General features: G+C 34.1%; 3 protein-coding genes across 6 annotated transcripts in view; 2 read left to right on the forward strand and 1 right to left on the reverse strand.

The window, feature by feature from the left end:
• The first annotated feature begins 623 nt into the window (after nt 1–623).
• LOC132175904 (protein CHLORORESPIRATORY REDUCTION 41, chloroplastic-like) lies at nt 624–1,472 on the forward strand. The gene has a single exon (XM_059587993.1). The coding sequence runs from the start codon at nt 693–695 to the stop codon at nt 1,311–1,313; it is 621 nt and encodes a 206-aa protein (XP_059443976.1). The 5' UTR covers nt 624–692; the 3' UTR covers nt 1,314–1,472.
• A 700-nt stretch (nt 1,473–2,172) lies between these two features.
• LOC132173803 (pentatricopeptide repeat-containing protein At4g04790, mitochondrial-like) lies at nt 2,173–16,374 on the reverse strand. 2 transcript variants are annotated; one of them, XM_059585409.1, is made up of 16 exons: nt 15,962–16,374; nt 15,664–15,711; nt 14,373–14,990; nt 12,698–12,877; nt 12,044–12,108; nt 8,781–8,888; nt 8,448–8,561; nt 7,514–7,609; nt 7,252–7,350; nt 5,283–5,402; nt 4,501–4,605; nt 3,635–3,799; nt 3,436–3,563; nt 3,268–3,346; nt 2,808–3,025; nt 2,173–2,543 (listed from the first exon to the last, which is right to left on the reverse strand). In XM_059585409.1, exons 1-16 carry the CDS (start codon nt 16,221–16,223, stop codon nt 2,321–2,323), a joined length of 2,628 nt encoding a protein of 875 aa, XP_059441392.1. In that variant the 5' UTR covers nt 16,224–16,374; the 3' UTR covers nt 2,173–2,320. The 2 variants fall into 2 exon arrangements, with proteins under 2 accessions (XP_059441392.1, XP_059441393.1); XM_059585410.1 differs by lacking the exon at nt 12,698–12,877.
• A 1,919-nt stretch (nt 16,375–18,293) lies between these two features.
• Nucleotides 18,294–22,910, forward strand: part of LOC132175103 (F-box protein At5g49610) — a 22,390-nt gene continuing 17,773 nt past the window's right edge. For 2 of the 3 annotated variants that reach the window (XM_059586931.1, XM_059586932.1), the window contains exon 1: nt 18,294–18,677. The gene's annotated coding sequence lies outside the window, so the exon portion shown is untranslated. Of the gene's footprint in view, nt 18,678–22,176; nt 22,382–22,910 lie in introns of those variants that run through there. The other variant, XM_059586928.1, reaches the window with a different exon arrangement.

The raw sequence follows: 22,910 nt of genomic DNA on the forward strand, positions 1-22,910 counted from the left end.
CTGTTATTTGATTAGTTCATTAAAACATATTGATTTAGTTTAATTTATAAGAAGTTGAAAAAATAAAATATAATTAAACTAAAGTGAGGAGTTCTTTTTTTTTTTTTAATGACAAAATTTTTTTACAAACCGATTTATAAGAAACTCATATCAACTTTTAAAAATAACATGTGTTTTTTAAGCATATAAGAATCATATACTTTCTTATTAATGCTATTAAAAAAGCACGTGAAAAACATGTACTTTCTTATTAATCCTATTAAAAAGGCACGCGAGATGTATAGATTATTAAAAGAGCATATACTTTTTACTTATTAAAAAACAAGTAACACTTTTAAAAGTAGAGTCAATGTACAAGAAATTTGCATTACTTTTAAAAAATATTACTCTTTACATTTGTTACTATTTACATTTATTAATCATATTCACTTTACATCCGGCGTATTTTAAGTAGATTCTCAAATTTACTATTTAACTTTTTTGATAAAAAGTTACTTAAAACACGTTTAATCACTTTGAAAATATAAATTTTAACCTCCTGTTAATATATATATATATATATATATATTAGAAAGAGTGTTTACTACTTTGCAGATATTTGTTCTTTTGTTTTATCTATTTATCTATAAGCGGGAGCCAAATAGGCGCCCCTTATCTTCTTTTTCACCAATTGGTTCCATTTTCACACTGGCATGGCTTCCACACTCTTTCAGCTCCTTCTTCATCCAAACCCATCACACTCGCTCATCCATAGCCCACCACACAGAAAGCACTCCTCCATCAAATGCACTACTTCTGACAACTCCACCCCTCAGCCCGACCTCCCATGCCCACCTCCAGGTTCTGATCGCACCCTCAACAAACCAGAGAATTTTCCCATCGAAAAGCGAAGAAAATCTGAGATAATCCGCGACCGGAAGTCAACAACTGGCCTGGCACAGCCCGAGCCACGCAACTTTGAGATCGGTTGGAAGAGAACCAAGGAGATAAACTTGGAGAAGCCAAAAGGGTATATCATAGCGGACTTTCTGGAGAAGTTGGAGGGTCTGATGGGGAAAGAATTTGGGTCGACGGAGCTTCTGGCAAAAGTAGGGGAAATTGTGGCGGAGAGAGCGAGAGAGGAAGCAGAGGTGTTGAGAGATGAAGGAAAAGTGGAGGACAGGATGATCACAGAGTTGTTTAGGGTGTTGAGACTGATGGAGATGGATTTGGCTATGGTTAAGGCTGCGGTGAAGGAGGATACATTGGGTGAGAGGCTTGAACAGGCCAAGGCACGCTGCAGGCAAGCCATACTTGTTGCTCTCTCGTTTTGAGGATTTGAATAATTGGATATTATGATTTATTTAGTTTCTTTTGTAGGTTTATCTTTATCATTCCTAATCTCTCTATAAATACAGAGCATTGTAATACAATTTAATATACTGTAATATATTTCTACCATCTTTTAAATCAAAAGGGTGCTAGATTATCAATTACTTTGAGATAAAAGCTAAAATAACACTATCTGTACTCGAAGAATTTTATGTCTTTTAGGTGGCGAAATCTGCTTTATTGGCTTAGCTTGTGACCAAGCTGAAGAGGTATATATTGCAGTACCCGAACTAAGATGAAGTCTGTCAGTCACTGTGAAGGGGAAGATGCATGCACTGCACTGAACGTGGAAGTAAGAGTTGCAATTAGACTTTGAAATGCAAACTGCAAAGCCTTTTTTCTTGATTAGAAAATGGAAATTTGTGCTAACCATGATTAGCAAAAATGAAAGTACCTTTCTGCTGGTGTCAAAATTTGGCTACCTAGTCATCTTGTTACTCCAAATCTATTGACAAAATTGAGGTTTGATAAAAGAGAAATTCTACATGCGCTTCAAGTGCTTACTCTAGCGGCGAAAATCACTATTGAATCCAAAATTCAATAATGATTCATCTAAAATTTAATGGTAATTTAGACGGATAATAACTCCTCTCTCAAATTCATGTTCTGCATTTTAGGTCTTGGAAACTCTGACTAACATAGTACGCGTTTGTTGCTTGTTGGGTTAGAAAAAACAGCGCAGTGATGTCTGACACTTGAAAATTTACTTCGGAGGGAGGAACAAAAGGGCTAACCAAATTGCTATCCCTCTACCTATTTGAAAAGTGCCAGTTATCAAGGGGGCCAAACAAAGAAAAACAATGGCGAAGATCAAAAGAAAATATATATATGTGAAAGTTGCAGCGAATTTTATAAATTTAAGACTAGCAACTCTCACAGACAAGGTGACATAAGTGAAAGAGGCCCTTGGTGACAGATATCTCTCAAGTAAACAAAATTGCACCACAATTTAAGAAATTTCATTCTTCAGTTTGAAGCCTTGTTTCATCTCCCCTCTTTTTCCTTTCTTTTTCTTCTTTCTCTTCTTACCATCCTCAGAATTGGACACAGTATAATAACTTCTTTGAAATGCTTTGATGACACTAAGAACATGGGGATCGTCTTTTGGAATTTTATTGAGCATAATCTTTGCAGACTTATGGTCTCCTGAAGCTAACAAGGCTTGATACATTCTGCAAGCATTCCAAGAAGGGAAATAAGTAAATAGAGAGGCCAGCAGCACCATTCCTAGTCTTTTTCTTTTTTGGTAGGCAACTATAACTTGATTCATGCACCCGGGATCGATGACTCACTAGCCTCCATCCCTTTGTTGTGGGGGGAGGATATGCCATTTAGTCCAAAGACCATTGGGAACTACTCCCACTAAACAAGGTGCTGAAGTGAGAGGTCTATCTAAATCTAGCCTGAAACATAAAAAAGAAAGCATCATTATTTACCTTAGGAAACTGAGGACGTTATAAGGAAGGCCAGCAGTGTGATATTCTTTCCAAACCAGACGGGATCTGTGCAAATCTTTAGCATTGACACAGGCACTGAGAAGAAAATCAAGACATTTCCGGGAAGGAGGGAGGCAAAACTCATCCTTGATGACTCGAAGCAAATCCAATCCAATCTGCAAATGTGTAGATTCTGACTCTCCAATTAAGGAAAATACCTACAGATTATGACAGCAAAACCACAAAACAGAAGGTACATGCTGTCAGTTTGAAAATCCACCATAGAACCATTATAAAGACTAAAATTCTCTGGAATTAAGATACAAGAACTCATAAAAATAAATGCATAAAGTCTGAAAGAGGTCCACCAACCACATCTACTCTATAATTAAATCTAAGAATCCCATATGTATTAAAAAAAAAAAATTACAAAACATAATGGAAGAGTAGAGCAGCAAACCTCATCAAAAAGAGCTTCTATAGCCAATTCATCATCACAGAATTTATCCTTGAGTTGCTTGAGCAAATCAACAGCATAACTAAATCAAAGAAAGAACTCAACGTAAGAAAACTGGTACATGCATGTTAAGAACTGTCCAATAGAATAAAAAGTATGGTTTCAACAGACCTTAAATGCTTATATCGAACACAATATAAGATAATTCTGCAGCAACCCTCAACCCAATAGTCAAGATCCTTTAATTCCTTGAAAAGCTGAAGCAATCTACTCAACTCTCCATCAGATTGAAGGTGCTCCTAAAGAATGAGTGAAAAACTATCAGCGCATTTACAAGTAAAGAATACAAATAATTGAGTGAAGAACTTACAATAAGGCGTATAACAGCTTTAGGCTCCAAACTGGATCCAGCTTGCTTGACTTCTTCATATATATCGAGGGCATCAGACATTTGTCCATGTGATGCTAGAGCTGACACAAGCACGCTCTTAATTTCATTCAGGTACTTCACTGGAATTCCTTTATCTGAGACTACCTACCACGTGAAATAGTTATTCATTGGGATAGGTAGAAAAAAAGTATTAGCAAACTAGAGATTTCATTCACATATAATATAGCCTTGCAAAATGTCAAGGGAGAAATAAAATGAAACACAAAAAAACAAAAGCGATAAAAGTTATAATAAGATGAGAAATGCAGCAGATTTACTCAATTCAAGAAATAGAAAATGTAATTGGACTGGAAGTTACTTTGTTTCAATTTATTTCATTTATTTTTAGAGGGAATTTTACTTGCATAAGAGATGGATTCACATAAGGAGAAAAGATATCTGTCGTGATTGATATTTGCAAGAAAAGTTCTATTGATTGATAAGACAGAGTGGAGCTAATAAGTCACCAATGAGTTATAACTCAAATTGCACCTTGTTTCCTTGTAAGACAAGGTGGAGGGCAAGGTCTTTCGTGTGTGGGGGGGGAAGATGTTTTCTCTACTAACAGAAAATTTAGTGACTAAAAAATTTAGAACAAATTTCTGAATTATCTGCAATGTATTCAAAAAGAAAAATGCTTCAAAGAAAAAAAAAAAAAATCAGATTTTTAGGAATTGCAGGGAGCAAAAAATAGTTAATGAATCTCTCACTGTGTAAGGTGCATTCCAAATTGCATTTAAGTTCTTTTTACTCTTTGACCTACGGAATCAAATACAAACAAAATAACTCACAACATCCCCAAATACCTGCTTTGCCTTCTCAAACAGTCCACAGGTTGCATATGCATTTATAAGTGCCATGAAAATTTGCTTCGTGGCTTGAACTCCAAAACGCTGCAGTTCTTCATAATACTACAGGCAGATAATCAGACCACAATATGTTTAGCTTTAAGAATTTTAAGAAACTGCAGAGTATCATTAATGTATAACCAACCCCCCCTTCCCTTTCCCCTGGCCACCCATCACACACACACAAATGAAAAAGAACAAAAATTTCTTACAACCCAGTTTGTAGGAAATTAATATCCATGAAAAATGCCATTCAGCTATCCCATGGATTCTTCATCAATGCTGTAATGAAGGGACTAACAACAGAAGCATGTCCTAAGAATAGTAGATCGTTCATGAAATTTAGTGGTATAAAACACTGTAAATTGTACTCTCTGATGTGTGCCAAATTTGACAACCAAAACGTTCACCACAACATGATATTGAAACAGCAGGTTCAATACCTTCTTTTTTCTTTTCTGTTCTTTTTTTTTTTTTTTGCTTCAGTTTTGCTTTTGGCTTTTTTGTTTGCCTATGTGTATGCGGCTAGGACAAGTCAGTACTACTTCTCCTGTTTTTGACAACAAAGAAAAAGGAGACATGGATTTTGGGGGACACAAACTCACAGTAAACTTTTTGGGTATGAAAATTGGATGAAGACACAGAAAATAAAAGTCAAAACTATGGGATGGAAGGGCTTGTACTTTATCTAGCAGCAAGTCAAAAATGAAACCTTGACCAAAACATAAATTTCAATCTACCTTAATGATATCTTCTTCACGATCACAATTGCTTATCAGATAGCTGAACGTCTGTGAATCAGGTTTTACATCTGCGAGTTCCATTTGCTTGAGGACCATCAATACTCCATATGTGTTCTTCTGAGGAATGTTAAGCGAAAAGCTAAGTCAAACAAACAAGACATGAAATTTTGAAGTCGAACCTATATTAGTATAAAGCTTAAACAGTCATCAATGCTTTATGATTACATCATCATCATGATCTCCAGCCATATATACCTAGAGAATGCAACAAAAGTGATTACAAAATTACATATATCATCTATGAAAAACTAAAATTGAAGTTACACATACCCTGAATAAAAAATATCTTTTAAGTTAGTACAAACAACCCCAGAGAGAAAATTCAAGTTTTCAAATGACAATAGAAATTTTTGCAATGCTATTAACAATTAAAAACAACAACAGTAACAAAAATGTAAACCCCTCCCTCCAACTAAAATGCAATGGTTAAGCACATTGCATTTGTTAAACGAATCCTGTTCTCTCATTCAACCCTTTTTCAGGCCATTTCTTCAGAAGGCTAATATCTCTATTAAGTCTTTCAACATCACATCTTCTGCCATTGCCATGATCTAAAATCTTTCTAGGCCCTTCTCTGGTCTATACAGCTCTTTTGGCTCAAATCATGCTGCTGATTACAGTAGCAATCATCAGTTTCATTGCACAGGCTAAAGCAATTTTCCATGATTGTCCTATATGTTCGCTCATAGCCATAGGTGCCACATCGATTGACAAATGCATCTCATTTCTAATTTTATCCTTTGATGTAGCATAACATTCTTTCAATGACAAGTCTTATCATAAATGTATTTTCTGAACTGCCAAGCATTTTGTTTTTCCGCACAAAGAATGGTTGGCCTCATTGCTATAGTCACACACTTTTACATTTATAACTTTGAATCTGGTAGAAGAAATGTGGCTACAATTTTTGTATGTTCGTAACACAAGACTGAAAACTTACAAAAGGCTGCAACACATCTGCAGCAGTAAACCTGCTATCAACCAACAAATGACTGCCTCACAGGTGTAGGGAGAGAGAGAGAGAGTAGTGCGGGAGCATCTAAGCCCAAAGCAAAGAAGGCCCCCTAGCCTATTTTAGCCAGTCCATTAGCTATCTCAAGGCCAGTCTTTTATTATTATGTTATGCTTTATATTATTATGTTTTAGTATTTTATAAAGATCATGTGACTAGCACGTGACTTTTAATGAAATTAGATGGTTAAAATTTATTTGTTCTATGAAAGATGAAGGACCGGGATTCTAGTGTTTAAAGGTTAATAAAAATAGCCTCTTTTGAGTCATTGTGGGCAGCCTTTTATTCTCTATCATATAAAATTTCAAATCTGAGTTCTTGGACACCTTGGAGCCTAGAAATTGATCACTTATTGTTCTAACTTCAATCTTATGTTCTTCTATTTGCTATAGTCTTGATTATTGCTGGAATTTCTTCTTAAACCCTTCGGTATGCGTCAATTTGCTTGAAAGGTGTCATCTTTGGCTGGTTCATTTCAGATCTACTTTATATCTAAGTTCTCTTGGCTGCACCAGAGAGAGAGACAGAGAAGACAGCATTGCTTAATTTTGAAATCAGGAAGGAGAAAAGGAATACTTTTAAATTTAGAGGGAACTTCAAAAACCATTATCCACAGTTTGTCCCAAATGAGTAGGGTTCTCAAGTTAGTAAGAAAGCAAAAAGTTTGGCTTCACTATTAGCACATATTTACTAAATATTTGTGTGCATGCGTATGTCTATTGTTTGTGTAGTGATCAAACAGTTCACTCTATGAATGCTAGCCAGAATACTATTCTGAAAAGAAAAGAATACGCACAAGCCATATTGACTTTCAAAACAGAAAATACCAATTTTGTTTTTGGAAATCAAAATATCATTAAAAAAGAGACAATCTCATTAAACTAATAAAGTCACCTCTCGAAAATATCCTGCCATGATAGCATTGTACATGCTGGATGTAGGTCTCAAATCCATTTTCTCCAAATCCTTCAGCATGCCATATGCATTATCAAACTGCATTGGAGAGGAAAATTAACTTGAATTTGGGGTTTGATTCGACTATCAAACTAAGTGATTTATCCAAGTATAAACATTAGTTCGGGTAGAATTGAACAAAAGGAAAAATCAAGGCATGAGTATGCTTGCACACACAAAAAGAAGCTAAATAAAAACTTACATCTTTCATTTTCACACACAAACTTATCATACTCCTGAAGGTTTCAGTGGTTGGCTTCATACCATGGTGACAAATCACTGAATAAATTCGGCGAACCTTGAGATTGAGTAGTTAAGGGGAAAAATGAGAAAGGAATAACATAAAAATATTACATCTGTAAAATAGTAAATACAGAAAAGCCTTAGACAATGGTACAGGTTAACAGTGAAAGTCCATCAGTAAATAAAAACATAAAAAGTCCTGCTATACATATAATCAACATCTGATAATCACCTTGAATGAAGATTTTAAACTTATGACATGATTGACATGCAGAACAAAGCAAAAGAGAAAAAAAAAAAAAAAAAAAAAAAAAAAAACTGCTGAAGTTAAATAATCTAAATCTTATGGAAAAAAATAACAATACCATATAACAGCCAAAATTAATCAGTGAAATAGATGAAAACCCAATAGCATCAGAAAATTTTCAGTGCAAATAAATAAGTTTTGAGTCTACGTTGATCTCATCCACAATCATCACTTAGTATTACAGTAGTTATTATGTGCCCCTTTTTGAAGTGAGGAAATTATCACTAATGTCACCGTTATGCATTGTGCCCATGTTTGGAGTGGGGTAAAAAATCCACCAAATATCTGATAGTATCAATATGGTAAAAGATCATAAAACCATCTCAAATATGTCTAATGGCTCCTAATTAATTGCTTTCATAACTAACTGCCCCATGTCCTTGGATGATAGATGTCAAAAGGCTAACAAATTACAAATGGATAGACGCCATCTTTAAACATCAGTAAACAACATAAATTTCAAGTTCATATCAACTCATCAAATGATCTAAGCTCTAAGTTCAAATTACTAATATCAGCATGTTGAGAAGAGAGCATAACAAATATCATATAATATGGGGGAGATTAATGAAATGAGACAACCTACCAAATTGAAGTCATAGCTCTCTTCACTAGCATGTAAAATAGAGTGTAACACCTCAATGGATAAGGTCATTCCCACTTCACACATTTCGTCAACTACATCAAGAGCAGCATGCACCTGAAAATTTGAAATTAATACACATATTTTTTTTTATTATACCCAATTTCTAAACCAATTTCAAACTAATAGATGAATTTAAAAAGCACAAAAATTATCTCATGAAGTAATCAAACCCGAGAAGAGAAGAGGTCCCGTACACAAATGATATCATATGGGAATAGAGGAAATTAGGAGTTCAATTTATTTTTGTCCTTTTAGTCAACAGATCAATCATACCTTGAGTGAATCACAACAATATGTTATGAGCTCCTTGTATGATGTGGAAGAAGGTGTCACTTCCAATTTCACATGGAAGTCTTTAAATTTTGAAATGACATCCTCGACCTTCAATATTCAATCACACATGTAAGTATACAAAAAGGCTAATGTGAAACATTGACTAATATTTGAGATCATTTTAGTGGCAATTCATGCAAAATAATATGGAAGCAAGTTATCACTCAGTTGAAACTTTCTAAAAGAAGGATATAAGCTGGCAGCAGTCATAAAGTAATTATATGTTTGAAAATAGATCAAAATATATTTCAGCTGAATGTTGATTATCTTGTTATGATGCAGCCACACTGTGCATCTGAATCGTCCATTCAGAAGTGTTTAAACAATCATCGACTCATGCCTGTGAGCTTCAATTTCATGCATAGTTCAAGTGATGTAGGAATGGAGGACCTTGATATCTGACATCTTCCAAGGATTTGCATTTTGAGTCTGTTTTTCTTTTCTTTGCAACATGCCAAGATCGAAAGCTCTCATTGTATTGATTTTTTTTTTTTTTCTAATCTTTTGCTTTTCCATTTTTCTCACACTCATCGTCAACCAGTTAATTCTTCCACAAATCCTTACAGCAAAAGGTTAGTATTATTTGTTCACTAAAAGACAATTAAAGATGTAGGTCTTTGGAGGCTCATTCTCAACTTAAAAAACTCTAATTCTATCTGCTTAGTTTTGACCACGAGATTCTAGTTAACCGTTCAGCTCAATCCATAAGCAATCCTCAGTAAAATTCCCAGTAATTACCATTAATCCCCTTTCCAGGGCATTATGTGCAGAAAGGCCATCCTTTCTCCTCATATAGGATTCTTTTCAAAATACAGTTTCCAATTATATGGAGGAACTGTTTTAAATATCTATTAAATTTTACAGTTTTAAATTCTACACTTCTAAATGACATAATTATTAATGAAAATGAATAAATATAGAAGCAGGCACAATCTTAAATGAACTCTTTGAAAAAAGGTTACAAGAACTAGGCAAACGAAGAGGTGAGTGCTTCCACTTTTACAAAATAAACATTAATTTTGAGACGTACACTTGTTCTAGGATGGAGGGAGTAATATGTTAAGGTCTAATTGGTACTCTATATCTCTCAAGAAACGCTGCAATGCTTTTAAAGCCATCTCTTTTTGTAGTTTACTAGTCAGACCATTACTTTAAAAAGAATCATGAAGCAAAATTAGATTGAAGATCGCTACACAGACAGGTAGCAAAATCCCAACAGGGACAACATGATTCCAATAACATACAGCGAATCATACCCATTTGATAAGGGGAGGCTAAGCACACGTATACCATTTCCATTGATGATTGCATCATAGATCCATTACTTATACTTATATCAAAAAAAAAAAAAAGGTCCATTACTCATATACATGAGTATATAATTGCATTGCATATAACCAGCACTAATATGAATCTAGAAATAACAAAAGAGTATTACTAATGTTACTAGGAAACTACCTACTATTTGATGTGCACTTCCATAAGGTTCTAAGTTGGCTAATGAGCTCCTCCTCAATTATTATGATCAATTGAGGTTAAATAAGGGTTTATTTCGTTTAGCGGTATTCAAAAAAGTGCAACTTGAAAGAATAGTGATTTCAAAACGCTATTAATGAAAACTTCATTTTTCAAAATGCAATTAGCATTTGGTAAAGTCGCAGTTAAGTGTTTAAAATCGTGGTTCAGCTTTTAAAATTGTGCTTTTTAAAAAATGCACCCCTTTACCTACGATTTGAAAACGTGTATTTTTCAATGTTTTCATACTACCATATTTTTTTTTCAAAAGCACTCCAAAATAGGACAATTTTTGTGATTTAAAAAAACAACATACTTTTGGCCTACAAAATCCAAAGGCCAAACAAACAATAAAATGTCATTTGCTCGTGTTTGTATTAAGAAGAAAAAGGAAAAAGAAATAAAGAGGCCATCAACGCTATAAAGGGCAGCATCTCATTTTACTGATTAATGATATGCATTACTTATAAAATAAAATAAAAAATGCAATCAAGTTTTCTACCAACCCCAAATAGGATTTTTATCTCACCTCGAGTTTGAGATACAAACTTCAGAAAAGAAAAATGTATATAAATTTGGATTTAATTTTTTGAGGGAAGGGGAGAGAAATTGAGTAGCCCATTTTTTTCAATTCCCTCAATTTGAAGGTAAAGAATACCAGGTTTAACAACTTCTTTTGTACTCCCTTTTTACCCTAAAAGATGTATTAGAGTTCCAAAAAAAAAACCAAGCCAGTCCTTATCATTTTTATCTCTTTATTGTTAAATTACTAGATACCTTATCATTCCCTTCCCTCTGGACCCAACAACAGGGGAAGAACATATACTCCCATCTACCTCCCTATTTTCTAATAAAACATCAAAAAAAAGAAATGGATGATTTTATATTCTTTCCTCTCTTCTCCTCTCCTTCTTCCCTTTACCCTTTTCTATCCTCTACCTCCCAACTCCCAAATACAGTTTAAAAGAAAACCTATCCTCAATCCCTTCCCCTTTTCCTCTTAAATGCCTATTGAGTATGAAGGCAGTATCTTTAAATTAGTTTAGTATTCAAAAGAAGTAAAATGAAAACAGATTCAGTATCATACAACATTGTACACTTACTCTACTGCCGGTTAAAATGCAAGTGCCACTTAAGCAAAAATGAAATGAAAATGTGTCAATTAAAACTTTTTTTTTTTCTTTTTTGATAAGTTCAATTAAAACTAAAAAACGCATGGAAGCAAAAATGGAATGAAGTTGAGGAAAGTCCACATACCCCCTCCCCCCCCTTCAAACTACCACCCAATTAACAATGTTCCCCCAAACTTTCAATTGCGACAATATCCCCCAAACTACCAAAAATTGACAATGTCCCCCCAATGACAAAAATGCCCTCAATAAAATAAAATAAAAAATTCAAGCTGTGAAAATTTTTTTTTAAAAAAAAAGAATTTTTTTTTTAAAAAAAAATTATTGGAGTATTTTTGCTTGACCTTGGAGTGTCAATTATTTGGTAGTTTAGGGGAGACATTGTCGCAATTGAAAGTTTGAGGAGGTATTGTCAATTGGGTGGTAGTTTGAGGGGAGTATGTGGACTTTTCCCAATGAATTTTTTTATAAAGAAGCAAACTGCATGTGAAGCAGAAGTCCCTCATAGAATTATGGCCTCAAGGAAATTACCAGTAGCATTCAGGAGAAGTTCCTCACCGCTAAATTTGGAATGCTAACAACATAACTAAAGATGAAGCTTGAGATATTCTCTGCTTCACAATCTGCATTTTTAAGTTAACCACATCAGATTCAGATAGGGCACAATTTTTATTTTTTTTTAATAAGTAATTGAAATATCATTAAAAGTGTTAAGGCATAACTCAAGTACATGGAGTATACAAGAAAAAACACCTAATTAGAAAAAGAAAACAAGTCAAGGAAATCATGAAAACTAAGCAAATTAAAACAAGGCACAAAATTGCGAAGAACCAGAACTGACATTCTTTTGCAAAATTAGTAGTAGTTCAGGAGAAACTCCAGATAACAACCAAACTTATAAATTTAGTTTCCAAACAAACTACAATAAAAGTTTTACAGATTATACTCTGGAAGTACCCAAGTTAATATGGACACAACAAAGTGGAAGTGTTCAGGGTGAGCTCAGACATTAGGCATTCAATGCCAGGATAAACTGAGTTAGTTACTTCAAATCAAAAACAAGTTGAGAAAAACAAGTTTTAAAAATAAAAAATTATTGCAAAGATACAATCCATTGACAACTTGGTTTGTTTACCAAAAATAAAAAAATAAAATAAATTTCCCTGATATCAGGGTCCCCAAATAATAAAGAATGATATTCAACGAACATACCACAGGTTTTGAATGCAAAAAGGAATTTCTCTGCAAAGGACTCCAATAATAGCCTTCCTAATGATTTAAAGATATTTGCTACAAAGTCTGGCGGCGAAAGCTTTGCTATGTCTACAATCTCCAAAACCTGCAAAAGCTCCTTCTTCCGGTCACTTTCACAAAGTGCTAACAAATAATTCTCTGCAACATGAGTTGAATCTAATGAGGTCTCATTGATACCAAATGAAAAAGAGTTAACCCTGACATAAGAGGATCTTAAGGTGCGCAAAAGAACTGCATCCATTTACGAACTTTATATTTTTAACAGAAAATGAACTTCATAAAAATGCAAAGGAAGTACACAAGAAAAACATCTAACGAAAAAATAAAATTTTTTTTCTTTTTTAAAAAAAAGGTGGACTGAAATTGTACATTAAATTCCATCTTGTTAATTAGAAGAAGGATTGCACTTCTATCCTTCTTGGAGGGTTATGGATAAGGAGCTTGTCTACATTCAATCAGACCCTTTTGGGTAAGTGTTTGTGGAAGTTAGTTGGAGAGAGAGGCTTTTTGGCATCAGATTGTAAATAGAAAGTATAGGAGTTTGGCGAGGGATGGTGTACCAAGGGGGTCACTGATTCTTATGGGGTGAGCCTTTGGAAAAGCATTAGGAGGGGGTGGGACATTTTCTATAATTTTACTAGTGTGGAGGTGGGTGATGACTCTCATAACAAGTTCTGGCATGATATATGTTGTGGAGATCGTCCTTTAACGGATTCTTTTCAGGAATTATTTTGTCTTGCTGGGAATAGGAATGCAACGGTGGCTGACCTTGGGAGTATTAGTAATGGTACAGCTCATTGGGACATTAATTTCACCAGGTTGGTGCATGATTGGGAGGTAGACTCCATCTCTTTTCTTCAATGTTTTGTACTATGCTAGAGTTAGTCGAAATCCCCTTAGAAGAGTGTTTGGAGGACCGAGGCTCCATTCTTTATGCAGACAGCTTCCCTTGAAAAAATCCTCACTTTGGATAATCTCCACAAGCATCACATTATAGTGATAGATTAGCGTTGTATGTGTTGAAGGCATGTGGAAACTTCGGATTATCTTCTTCTTCATTGTGATGTCACTTGAGAGCTGTGAATTATGGGTTTTCAGATGTTTAGGGTAGAGTAGGCTATATCTATATGGGTGATGGACCTTTTGAAGTGCTGGAATAGGAGGGTCAACCAAAGTGACAACATTTTTGTTTGGAATGCAATACCTTCCTTCTTATTCTTGTGCATATGGGAGAGAAGGGAACGCTTGAAGCTTCAATGATCAAGAGAGGACGAGGGCAGATCTACGAACTTGTTTTCTCAAAACCTTATTTGAGTGGATCTTTGCTACCGCCTTACCTTGTGTCTCTAGCAATGCAGATTTTTATTTTTTTTTTCTCTTTTTTCTTGTTCTTGATTTGTTGGTGTTTTCTCTTGTATACTTCGTGTACTTGGGTAGCGCTTATTGCGCTGCACTTCTAATGAATTTCCTTTGCTTATCCAAAACAAAAAAGTTATCTAAGAGTCCACAATGCTAAAATAAGTTCAAAAATAAAACCTAAGCCAGCAATTCAATTATAATGCCTCACACTTGAATAACAATTGAGCTGAAAAAAAAAAGACACCTTATAAGGTGGCCTGTTGGGACCACATACCTCGTAAATTGGACTTCTCTCCCCCATCATCAACTGCAATGTAATTACAGAGCTCGCAAATTTTTTCTTCATTGTCGACTCCCAACCATAGTAGCATCTCATAGTAGCCTAATCTTGAAAGTGAACTTGGATTCTCTTTTCTGATAACTTCACAGAAAAAATGAAATTCTTCTGCCATACCCATGTCAATGAAATACATAAGCAATGGGCCATAAGTTTCCTCTTCCAGCTGGAAACCCTGTTCTCTCATTGATTCGAAAATTCGAAATGCCTTGTGTATCTGTTCTAATGCAATGTCTTCATCATTACTTGTCCTGGCCCTCTCTATGTATAGCCCTATTAATGCATTATATTCTTTGAGGCCGGTTTCTCGTCCCAATCTATCAAATACCTGTACAGTAGTCTCTGTTCCCAGTTTCTGTCCACACATTGTAATTAGGCGGTTAAAGCGATTCACCTGGGTACTTTTGAAAATCCATTTCTGTTTCCTTTCACGAGCTACTTCTTTCCGATTTACCGATATGTTATTGTGAGACAAACTCGAAAACCATGGTATATTCAGCACTTCTTTTAAAGATTTTACATCATCAGTTCCAGAGGATCTAATAGAAGCACCACCTGCAAAAGGAAAGAACACAAATGAAAAATGCGCCCTTCTGCCATTAACAAACAAAATCCCAGTAAAAAGAAAAGATGAATATGAATGTAAGACAGCTCGCAATTTGAGTAAATGCAATATAATGATCAAGAGATTTAAAGTAAACAAATGTTACTCCTTAGAAGGTGATAGTATCTAAAGGAAAATGTTAAATGAAGTCAATCCACCCAATTGGGATGGCAGTCATAAGGCAAATATCAAATTTTTTATCCTTGGTGAAAGTTCTACTTCCCCGTAATTTTCAGGAAACAAGTGGTTGTAAAGTGATTTAGAAATACCACCTCACATAAAAATTGCAACTTTGCCAGACTCTCTTCTTTTGTCGATCAGATGAAACTAACTAAAATCTGAAAAAAAGAATTTTCACTACTAAAGACATAATAATTTTAGTTTGATTCCCAAGGAAATCATCTTATTTCTATTGTTAAGTCACGACACGCGCAAGGAAGTGCCATTATTCGAGCCATATCCAATCGGGTTAAATTCCAAAATGAAATAGTATAAACACAACTAAGTCCAACTACTTGAATCGAACTTTCACCTTCAACGTACTTCCTTATCTCAAATGCAAGAAAAACAAAATACATAAAATTTGTAACAATTCCGATTCTCAGAGTACATTCTACAACATACCGCACAATATAGAAGATATCTCCTTCGACAACTGCTTCGTCGATTCCTCTACATTCAAACACATCAAAAACAAACATAAACATAATAGAAAGACTCAAATACCCGTCAATCTACTCTATTTGATTACCAACAAACCACAGGAAAAAAAATGACCAAAAAAACAAAATTACAAATTTTTAGAAACTTCACTATTAGTTAAGCCCCGAAAACCACAGCACCCAAGAAAAGAAAAATCCCAAACTTTCTTTTCTTTTCCCATTTTTCTCAAAAACCAAACACGAAGTTACTTATTATGTACCGGAATCAGAGGCTGCCTCGAGCCGGAGGGTGGGGAGCACAGAGCTTTTGGAGCGAGACGAAGATTTGGGAGACTTAACGGAGCTTCGTTTGGAGAACCCGGAAATGGAAGCGGTGGGAGACGACGTGTCGAACGAGGGGACGATGTGTTTCAGGGTTGCGTTCCCTGCGGGTGAATGTAGCGGTGAGGAAGAGGAGGAGGTTTTGGACTTGATGGCGGAGCGGAATAGGGTGCTTAGGGTTTTGGCCTTGGAGGCGGGCATTTGGGGTTTGTGGGAAGGCGGGATTGGTGGGTTTGTTTTGGTGTTTCCCTCCTCTTTGTGACGTTTTGTTATCTTCTTCTTCTTCTTCTGTACCAAACCCTTCCAGCTCCAGGCAGCCAACTTTCTAAACTACTGCTCATCTTCCGGCAGTCATGCCTCTTTCCTGCTTACGACAAACTTTAAAACGTTCAAAAAATATTAAATCATTTGTAATAAATATTTTTTTGAAAAATTTCAGAAAACCCCCTGAAGTTTTCATTGTTTTGAAACAACCCCAAAAGTTTTAAAAACTTTTAATAAAAAATATCAAAATTTCAATTTCTTTCGATTACTCAATTTCACCGTAATTTTACATTAATTTTGTCAAAATGCCCAAAATAACCCTTTTACATAAAATTAAAAAAAAAAATTAAAATTAAAAATGTTGCAAAAATATTGTCAATAATTTTTTTTATAAAAAGTAAATGCATGAATTTTTATAATTTTTAACTATTTTATAATAATAAAATATAAATATTTTAAAAATTTTGATAAAATTTAACATAAAATTATAACCAACCTAAAAAGAAATAATGTTTGTTAAAATTTTGGAACAATGCTTAAAGAATATATACCATGCGATTTTTTATTTTCTTTAAAGTTTTAAAATTTGCGGTGTTGAGTTGAGAAAATCATTTTTTTCATACACGATAGGAAAGTGTGTCATGTCTCATTAATTTATAAGCATCTTTTATTTACTTCCTTCGTTAGGATATTTTTTTGTTAAATTCTAATGGAATAGCCTAATAGGCTAAACTTACGTATCACGTAACTTTTTATAGCCCAAATATACACTTCTTGTGTTCGTGTTAAGACATAAATACCCTTATTCTTAATTACACGTGCTACTCGATAATATAATAGATAGAAAAACAAAATCAAAGCATGAAATTACTTTGGAAGCACAACTTCATAGAACAAAACAAACCCTAGAGATATTGGTAGAATCCATAGCTCTTGTGGTGCCACCATATGTTTTTGCAATATTTGAATATACATCATTCCGTTCTACATTTTCGGTCCATTTCCTTTACAAATTTATCATTAAATTTGCAAATCCGCTATACGAAAATGTATAACGAAATTATTTATATCATTTTTCATTTTGATAACAAAAATGTTTTTAAAATATATCGCAAAACATAAGGCGTTTGGCATTACAATTTAAAAAACACTTAAATTACCAAACACCTTTGCAGTTTTAAAAACACAACTTTTAAAATTGTACTTATTAAAACTGCAATATCAAATACACTCTAAGTCACATCACATAATAGGGAAAGCGTGAAACTAAAAGCATTATAACATAGCTTAACAAGTAAAATATAACATTTAGTGTTTCAATCGAAGACCGATAACCAATCAAAATATCAAAATATTACAACACAAGTTTAAAAGTCACAATATCATCAAATGCAAAGCCTCAAGTGTACTTAAGTTAACAAAAAACACACCTAGCTAGCAATACCCCCCACAAAATCCCCGTGAACAAGTTGCCAAACTCATTGGAATTATCTTTCCAAATAAATTCCATTAACTTTTAGGGTCTAGTTCCTTAAAAATCAATCCGACGAAATCATTCAAAGTTATGCAAGTGAAAAAGGTAAAGTGCAAGTCCACAACTTACTGAGTTTAAAATACTGAACAAAAAAAATATTATTATGTAGTGAACTCAACGTTCTATAAAATGGTGCCAAATGGGTAACTTAATTAGCTGGAGATCATGCTTCATGAAACGGAGATCGCTAGTTCGAATTCTTCCTCCTCTTTCTTGTATGGACATGAAAACGTTATATAAAATGAATAATAAAACACACAAAACATTATGCAAAAAATCATGCAAATTAGGGTTAAGAAAAACGAACCATAATTAAATAAGGTAAATTAAATTAACTTATATATATATATATATATACCTCGTCACGACAAGAACCCGACAAACATTCCCAAATTGCCTATGAGTACAGGGGTGATGGGCCAATAGGCTGAGGTTTCACGTTTTAAATAGATCCGTATCTTGAATCCCGTTTGTACCTTTCCTTTTCGGACGAGACGTACTGACCGATAGGGTGTGTGTAAGCGTAACTTGGGTTCCAGTCCAAGCATTTGAAGCTAGCCATTGTAGCGGCAACCGATCAATCTCAATCATGCTTGTTTGTTTCTGGCCCGTTATAACAAACACCGTTTATTCCACAAATTCCTCTATGTACTCTCTAATGTCCTTCAAACTTGCACCTTTCCCATCATTCAAGCCTTCGTTTGTCTCTTGTAGCCAGAAAAACCCTTCAAATTCAATGCTCAACACCCTCCATTTTCAACTACCGGTACCCCGACGGGCCCGACCCTCTGGGGCGATTTGCATGGAGGGAGTTGTCGTACAATTCCTGTACACCCAATTTCAGAAGACCCCAAAAGGTACTCTTTTGGCGTTTTCAATTGCACGTGTTTTTTTGGAGCTTTTTAGATTGCTTATCCTATTCTGTAAAAATGCTCTGTTTTTAGAAAAACAGAGAAAGGAAAAGACTTTATAGCTGTGTTCAGTTTTTTTTTTTTTTTTTTAATTATTTTATTTGGGTGACTATTATGTTATGTTTATGGTAATTCTGCGGTGCTACTGATTGTTAATCTGATTCCTTGGTGCCAATTTGGAAAGGAAGAGAATTCCAAACTTTTCTTCCCAAAGGCTCATAATGCTTTGATGATTTTTTTGTTCTTTCCTTTGGGAAACAATAGAATATCAGTTAACTTCACATATTATGCACGCATGATGAATTGAACCAATTAGTCTACAAGGCTATTAGTTATTGTTTCTATTTTGTTGGTTGGCAATATTTCGCTCACATGACTCAAATGAGGGATACCCATATTCATTCTAATAATGAGTTTTATCTTTTGAAAATGTATCAACTGGAATTGAAGAACTTTAAGTATTATTAGCGAGTTAAAACTTGCAAGCATGATGTGTGAAGTTGGAATTACGATTGTGGAAAAATCAAGTTATAATTCGTAGTAAGCAATCATGATCTGCACAGACAAATTTCGATGTCAGAATCTCATTTGTTGGAATGCCAATTGCAATGCTACTTCTCTTTGAATAGCCTTTCAAATTTGGAGTTTTTAATCCTATCCCTATCATTTAAATAAGTAAATAAATAATCCTAGGCTTGTTTGTTAACTCATTTCCCCTTTCTCATTTATTTATTTATTTTTTTTATTTTTCAAAAAAGTCAATTTATTAACAAACAATTTTCCTCACTTCACACTCGCAAAAAACTTAAAATTTCTTTAACCTTTATGTTAGATCAAAACACTTTTTTCAAACAGAACACAAAAAATCTCTCTTAAAAAGGGTTATCAAACACCACGCCTATCCCTATCATATTTTCTGTCATTTCTTGATAGACCTGCCTTTAATTCTTGCTAACAGGAGTTTATCTTATCATGAGCTGTTAAATGAGTTCTTTTTTTGGTAAGAATAGAAAAGAATAACTCATTTTTTAGATATGAACAACCTATTATAGGAAGAAGCAATGGATTACATGTACTATTTTTTAGATATGTTAGTGATTTTTGCTTGTTATGTATCCTAGGGCAAAATGGGATTTTAACTGCCATCTGATGTAGATTCATCTCTCTCTCTCTCTCTCCCCTTTTCTTTCCAGAAATGTTGCTTTGTACAATAATTTAATTACTATTATGATTTTGGTACATATTAGAGAATTCATTTGCTACACAAATTTTTTGTGTCTATTAGTTATTGTCTTAGTTGTACCGGCATGACTATATGAAACACACACACACACACACGTGTAGACATGGAGGCAATTGATACTTAGAGGTGAGGATAATTATTTCATGACCCAATTTATTAAGGAAATGGTGCCTTGAGGATTCAGTGCACTATAAACTATATTTTTTCTCATAATTGTAGGTGATAATTATCTTTAGTAATCTTAGTATGAAACAAAAAGAATAACTATTTAGATGGCCAAAAGTATCTAGAATGTATCAACGTGGCCAAGAGTCATTAACAGTGATTGTAGAAAAGGAAAAAGTTAAACAACAATTAAACATGGATATATATCATAGATGACTACGTTATCAAATATTTTTCACCACCATAAGCCGATTGTAAATTTATCTATGACTCACCTTCTTAAAAGGATTCTCAGTTGAGCTCATTTAGGCCTTCAATATGAATGCTCATGGATAATCATGAATCAGTGTGATATAGACTTGTACAGTGTACTAGTGCAAGAACCTATCACTATACTAGTGTAATAACCTTCATTATGTAATGGATGCTGAAATAAAGTATGGTGATTTCACAACTTTATAAATTTACCAAATTTTACTATGACATTGTGTTAAAAGTAAAATGGACTTCTTGTTTATGCAGTATACTATAATCCTCTATTACTCTAGATGCATAATTGTGCTAGTTCATTATGAGTGGCCTGTTATGAAAAGAAGCAGTAAATTACATTATCTGTGTTCTTTTTGGTATTGTGCAGTTCCTTGTTTGACCTACCAAGTAATCATGTATATAACATAAAAGTATACCTTTCACTACCATATGTGTATAGTCTTGCTTTATCTTTCTCATATTTAAAAGATGATATATTGTATAATGGTTTAAGCATTTATTTTCAAATGTGTACATATTTAGAATCAATAAATAGATAACTTTGTTAGTGACTGGTGTTGAACACATACAATTGCAGGCGCGCGCGTGTGCGCGTGCAGGCATACACGCACAAGAGGTCCTTTATGATGCCAACTTATCAATGCTTAGTGGTCAGGTGATATATTGTATAATGTTTTAAGCATTTATTTTCAAATCTGTACATATTTAGAATCAATTAAATAGATAACTTTGTTAGTGGCTGGTGTCGAACACATACAATTGCAGGCGCGCGTGCGTGCAGACACACACACAAGGGGTCCTTTATGATGCCAACCTATCAATGCTTAGTGGTGAGGTGGACTACTTTATGACCCATTATTTGAGGGCTGCAACCCTGAGATTTTCATGTATTGCAGAATTGATTTCCCTTGGTGCTCTTAGGTTTTAGCGTTTTTATCACCTTAGAATGAATCACTGTTAAGATAGCCAAAATTAACAAAAGACTTTAATGTAAGCTTAGACTAGCCTTGTCCAGCCTTAGTTTAAATGAGCTAAATGGTGTAATCAATTGACTTGGCTAAATATTGTGGAAATATGACTTGTGTTGTGATATTTAATGATAATTTTCTGTTAACAGTATACTATCATTGGCTAAATTCTGATATAAAGTTCAATTTCACCATTATGTTTGGCTCACCTATGAGAGGTACTTCCATTTGACTAGGCAGTAGAAAACTTTGTGTGGTAATAATCATTAAACAACTAATGCTTAAAAAGAAGCAAATGATGATTTACTAGTTTGATGACGTTTTACTGCATTCTTCAGATAAAAATATGTTTAAGAGTGATGTCTTAACAAAAAAATGATTATTTTATCTAGGTTGTAAAACTTACTGATCAGGAGAAAAAAGGTAGTACTCTAATTTGTTATGATTAACATCTAATACAGCTGTCTAGAAAAACAAAACAACCCCCCGCCCCAAAAAAAGAAAAAAACGAAACCCCTATATACCTCATTTTGAACCTTTTTTTTATGCATCTGGAGGGCGGGGGGATAACATGAGCATAGTGCAAGAGAAAATTTATGGAATTTCATTAAATACTCATGGTTGTTTTTGTAGAAATTATCAGAAATTTAAATTTTACAACTCAGAACCTCCAGGCATGACGTGCACACGGACCTTTTTTTTTTTTTTTTTTTTCCTCTAAGCAACAGGAAAATAGACTTATATATACATGTATATATCACTTTTAAGGTAGAAAATCAACCATTTGCTAGCCTTTATTTTCTCGGAATTCTCACCACCTAACCCAAAAACATCTACCAGTTGTTGCGATGCATGAAGGCTTAAATTGCCAGGTTGACAGAAACCATTTGATGGTTGACAAGCTTTAAAAGTTTCTAAGTTCCCTTTCTCTCTCATTCAAGGAGTTTTTTTAATCTTTCTTCAATCTTTCTCTCAATGGCAATCAGTTGCGTTAATTGTGCTCGGTGAGTTCCCTTTGTTGCAATTTAAATTGGATTTGTTTTGGTTAGTAATCTTTTCACTCGTTGTTCAGTCATCTAGGTTTTATGTATTTCACATAATTATAGGTGAAGAAGAATTTTGCATCATATGACAATCACATTTTCTTCTTTGGGAGAAATTTTTGTGAAACATTTTAAACATAGATGTGGGTACTGACTGAAATTATCTGATTCATTGCCAATATCCCTTTTCCCTTGAAGGTTGAAGACTTGTTAGCTTAATGAATCCCAAAATTGTCCAAATGTTTTCTTAATCCTGTGTGTGATGGCGTTCGACTACATCATTTTGGTGATTGTTTTATGATGGTACATGGAGTCTTGGTTCCTTATAGCCAATTGTGAGATTTTTATTCCATCATTCACTAGTTTACTATATCATCTAAAAAAATCTCATGTAGCAGTATTGTTGCAGGCTTGTAATAATATCTGGCTGGCTCAGGTGAATAGATTGTATGAGCATTGTTTGAATTTTTATTTTTTATTTTTTTTTAAA

Source organism: Corylus avellana, chromosome ca3, assembly GCF_901000735.1.
Source record: "Corylus avellana chromosome ca3, CavTom2PMs-1.0".
Taxonomy (NCBI): domain Eukaryota; kingdom Viridiplantae; phylum Streptophyta; class Magnoliopsida; order Fagales; family Betulaceae; genus Corylus; species Corylus avellana.

Coding starts and splice junctions, on each gene's coding strand:
- LOC132175904 (XM_059587993.1), top strand. CDS start 693: ATGGCTTCCACACTCTTTCAGCTCCTTCTTCATCCAAACCCATCACAC.
- LOC132173803 (XM_059585409.1), bottom strand. CDS start 16,223: ATGCCCGCCTCCAAGGCCAAAACCCTAAGCACCCTATTCCGCTCCGCC. Junction 8,562..8,780: donor ATTGTTGTGATTCACTCAAG/GTATGATTGATC, acceptor TCAAATTTTCAG/GTGCATGCTGCTCTTGATGT. Junction 2,544..2,807: donor AACGTCCTCAGTTTCCTAAG/GTAAATAATGAT, acceptor GAATGCTTGCAG/AATGTATCAAGCCTTGTTAG.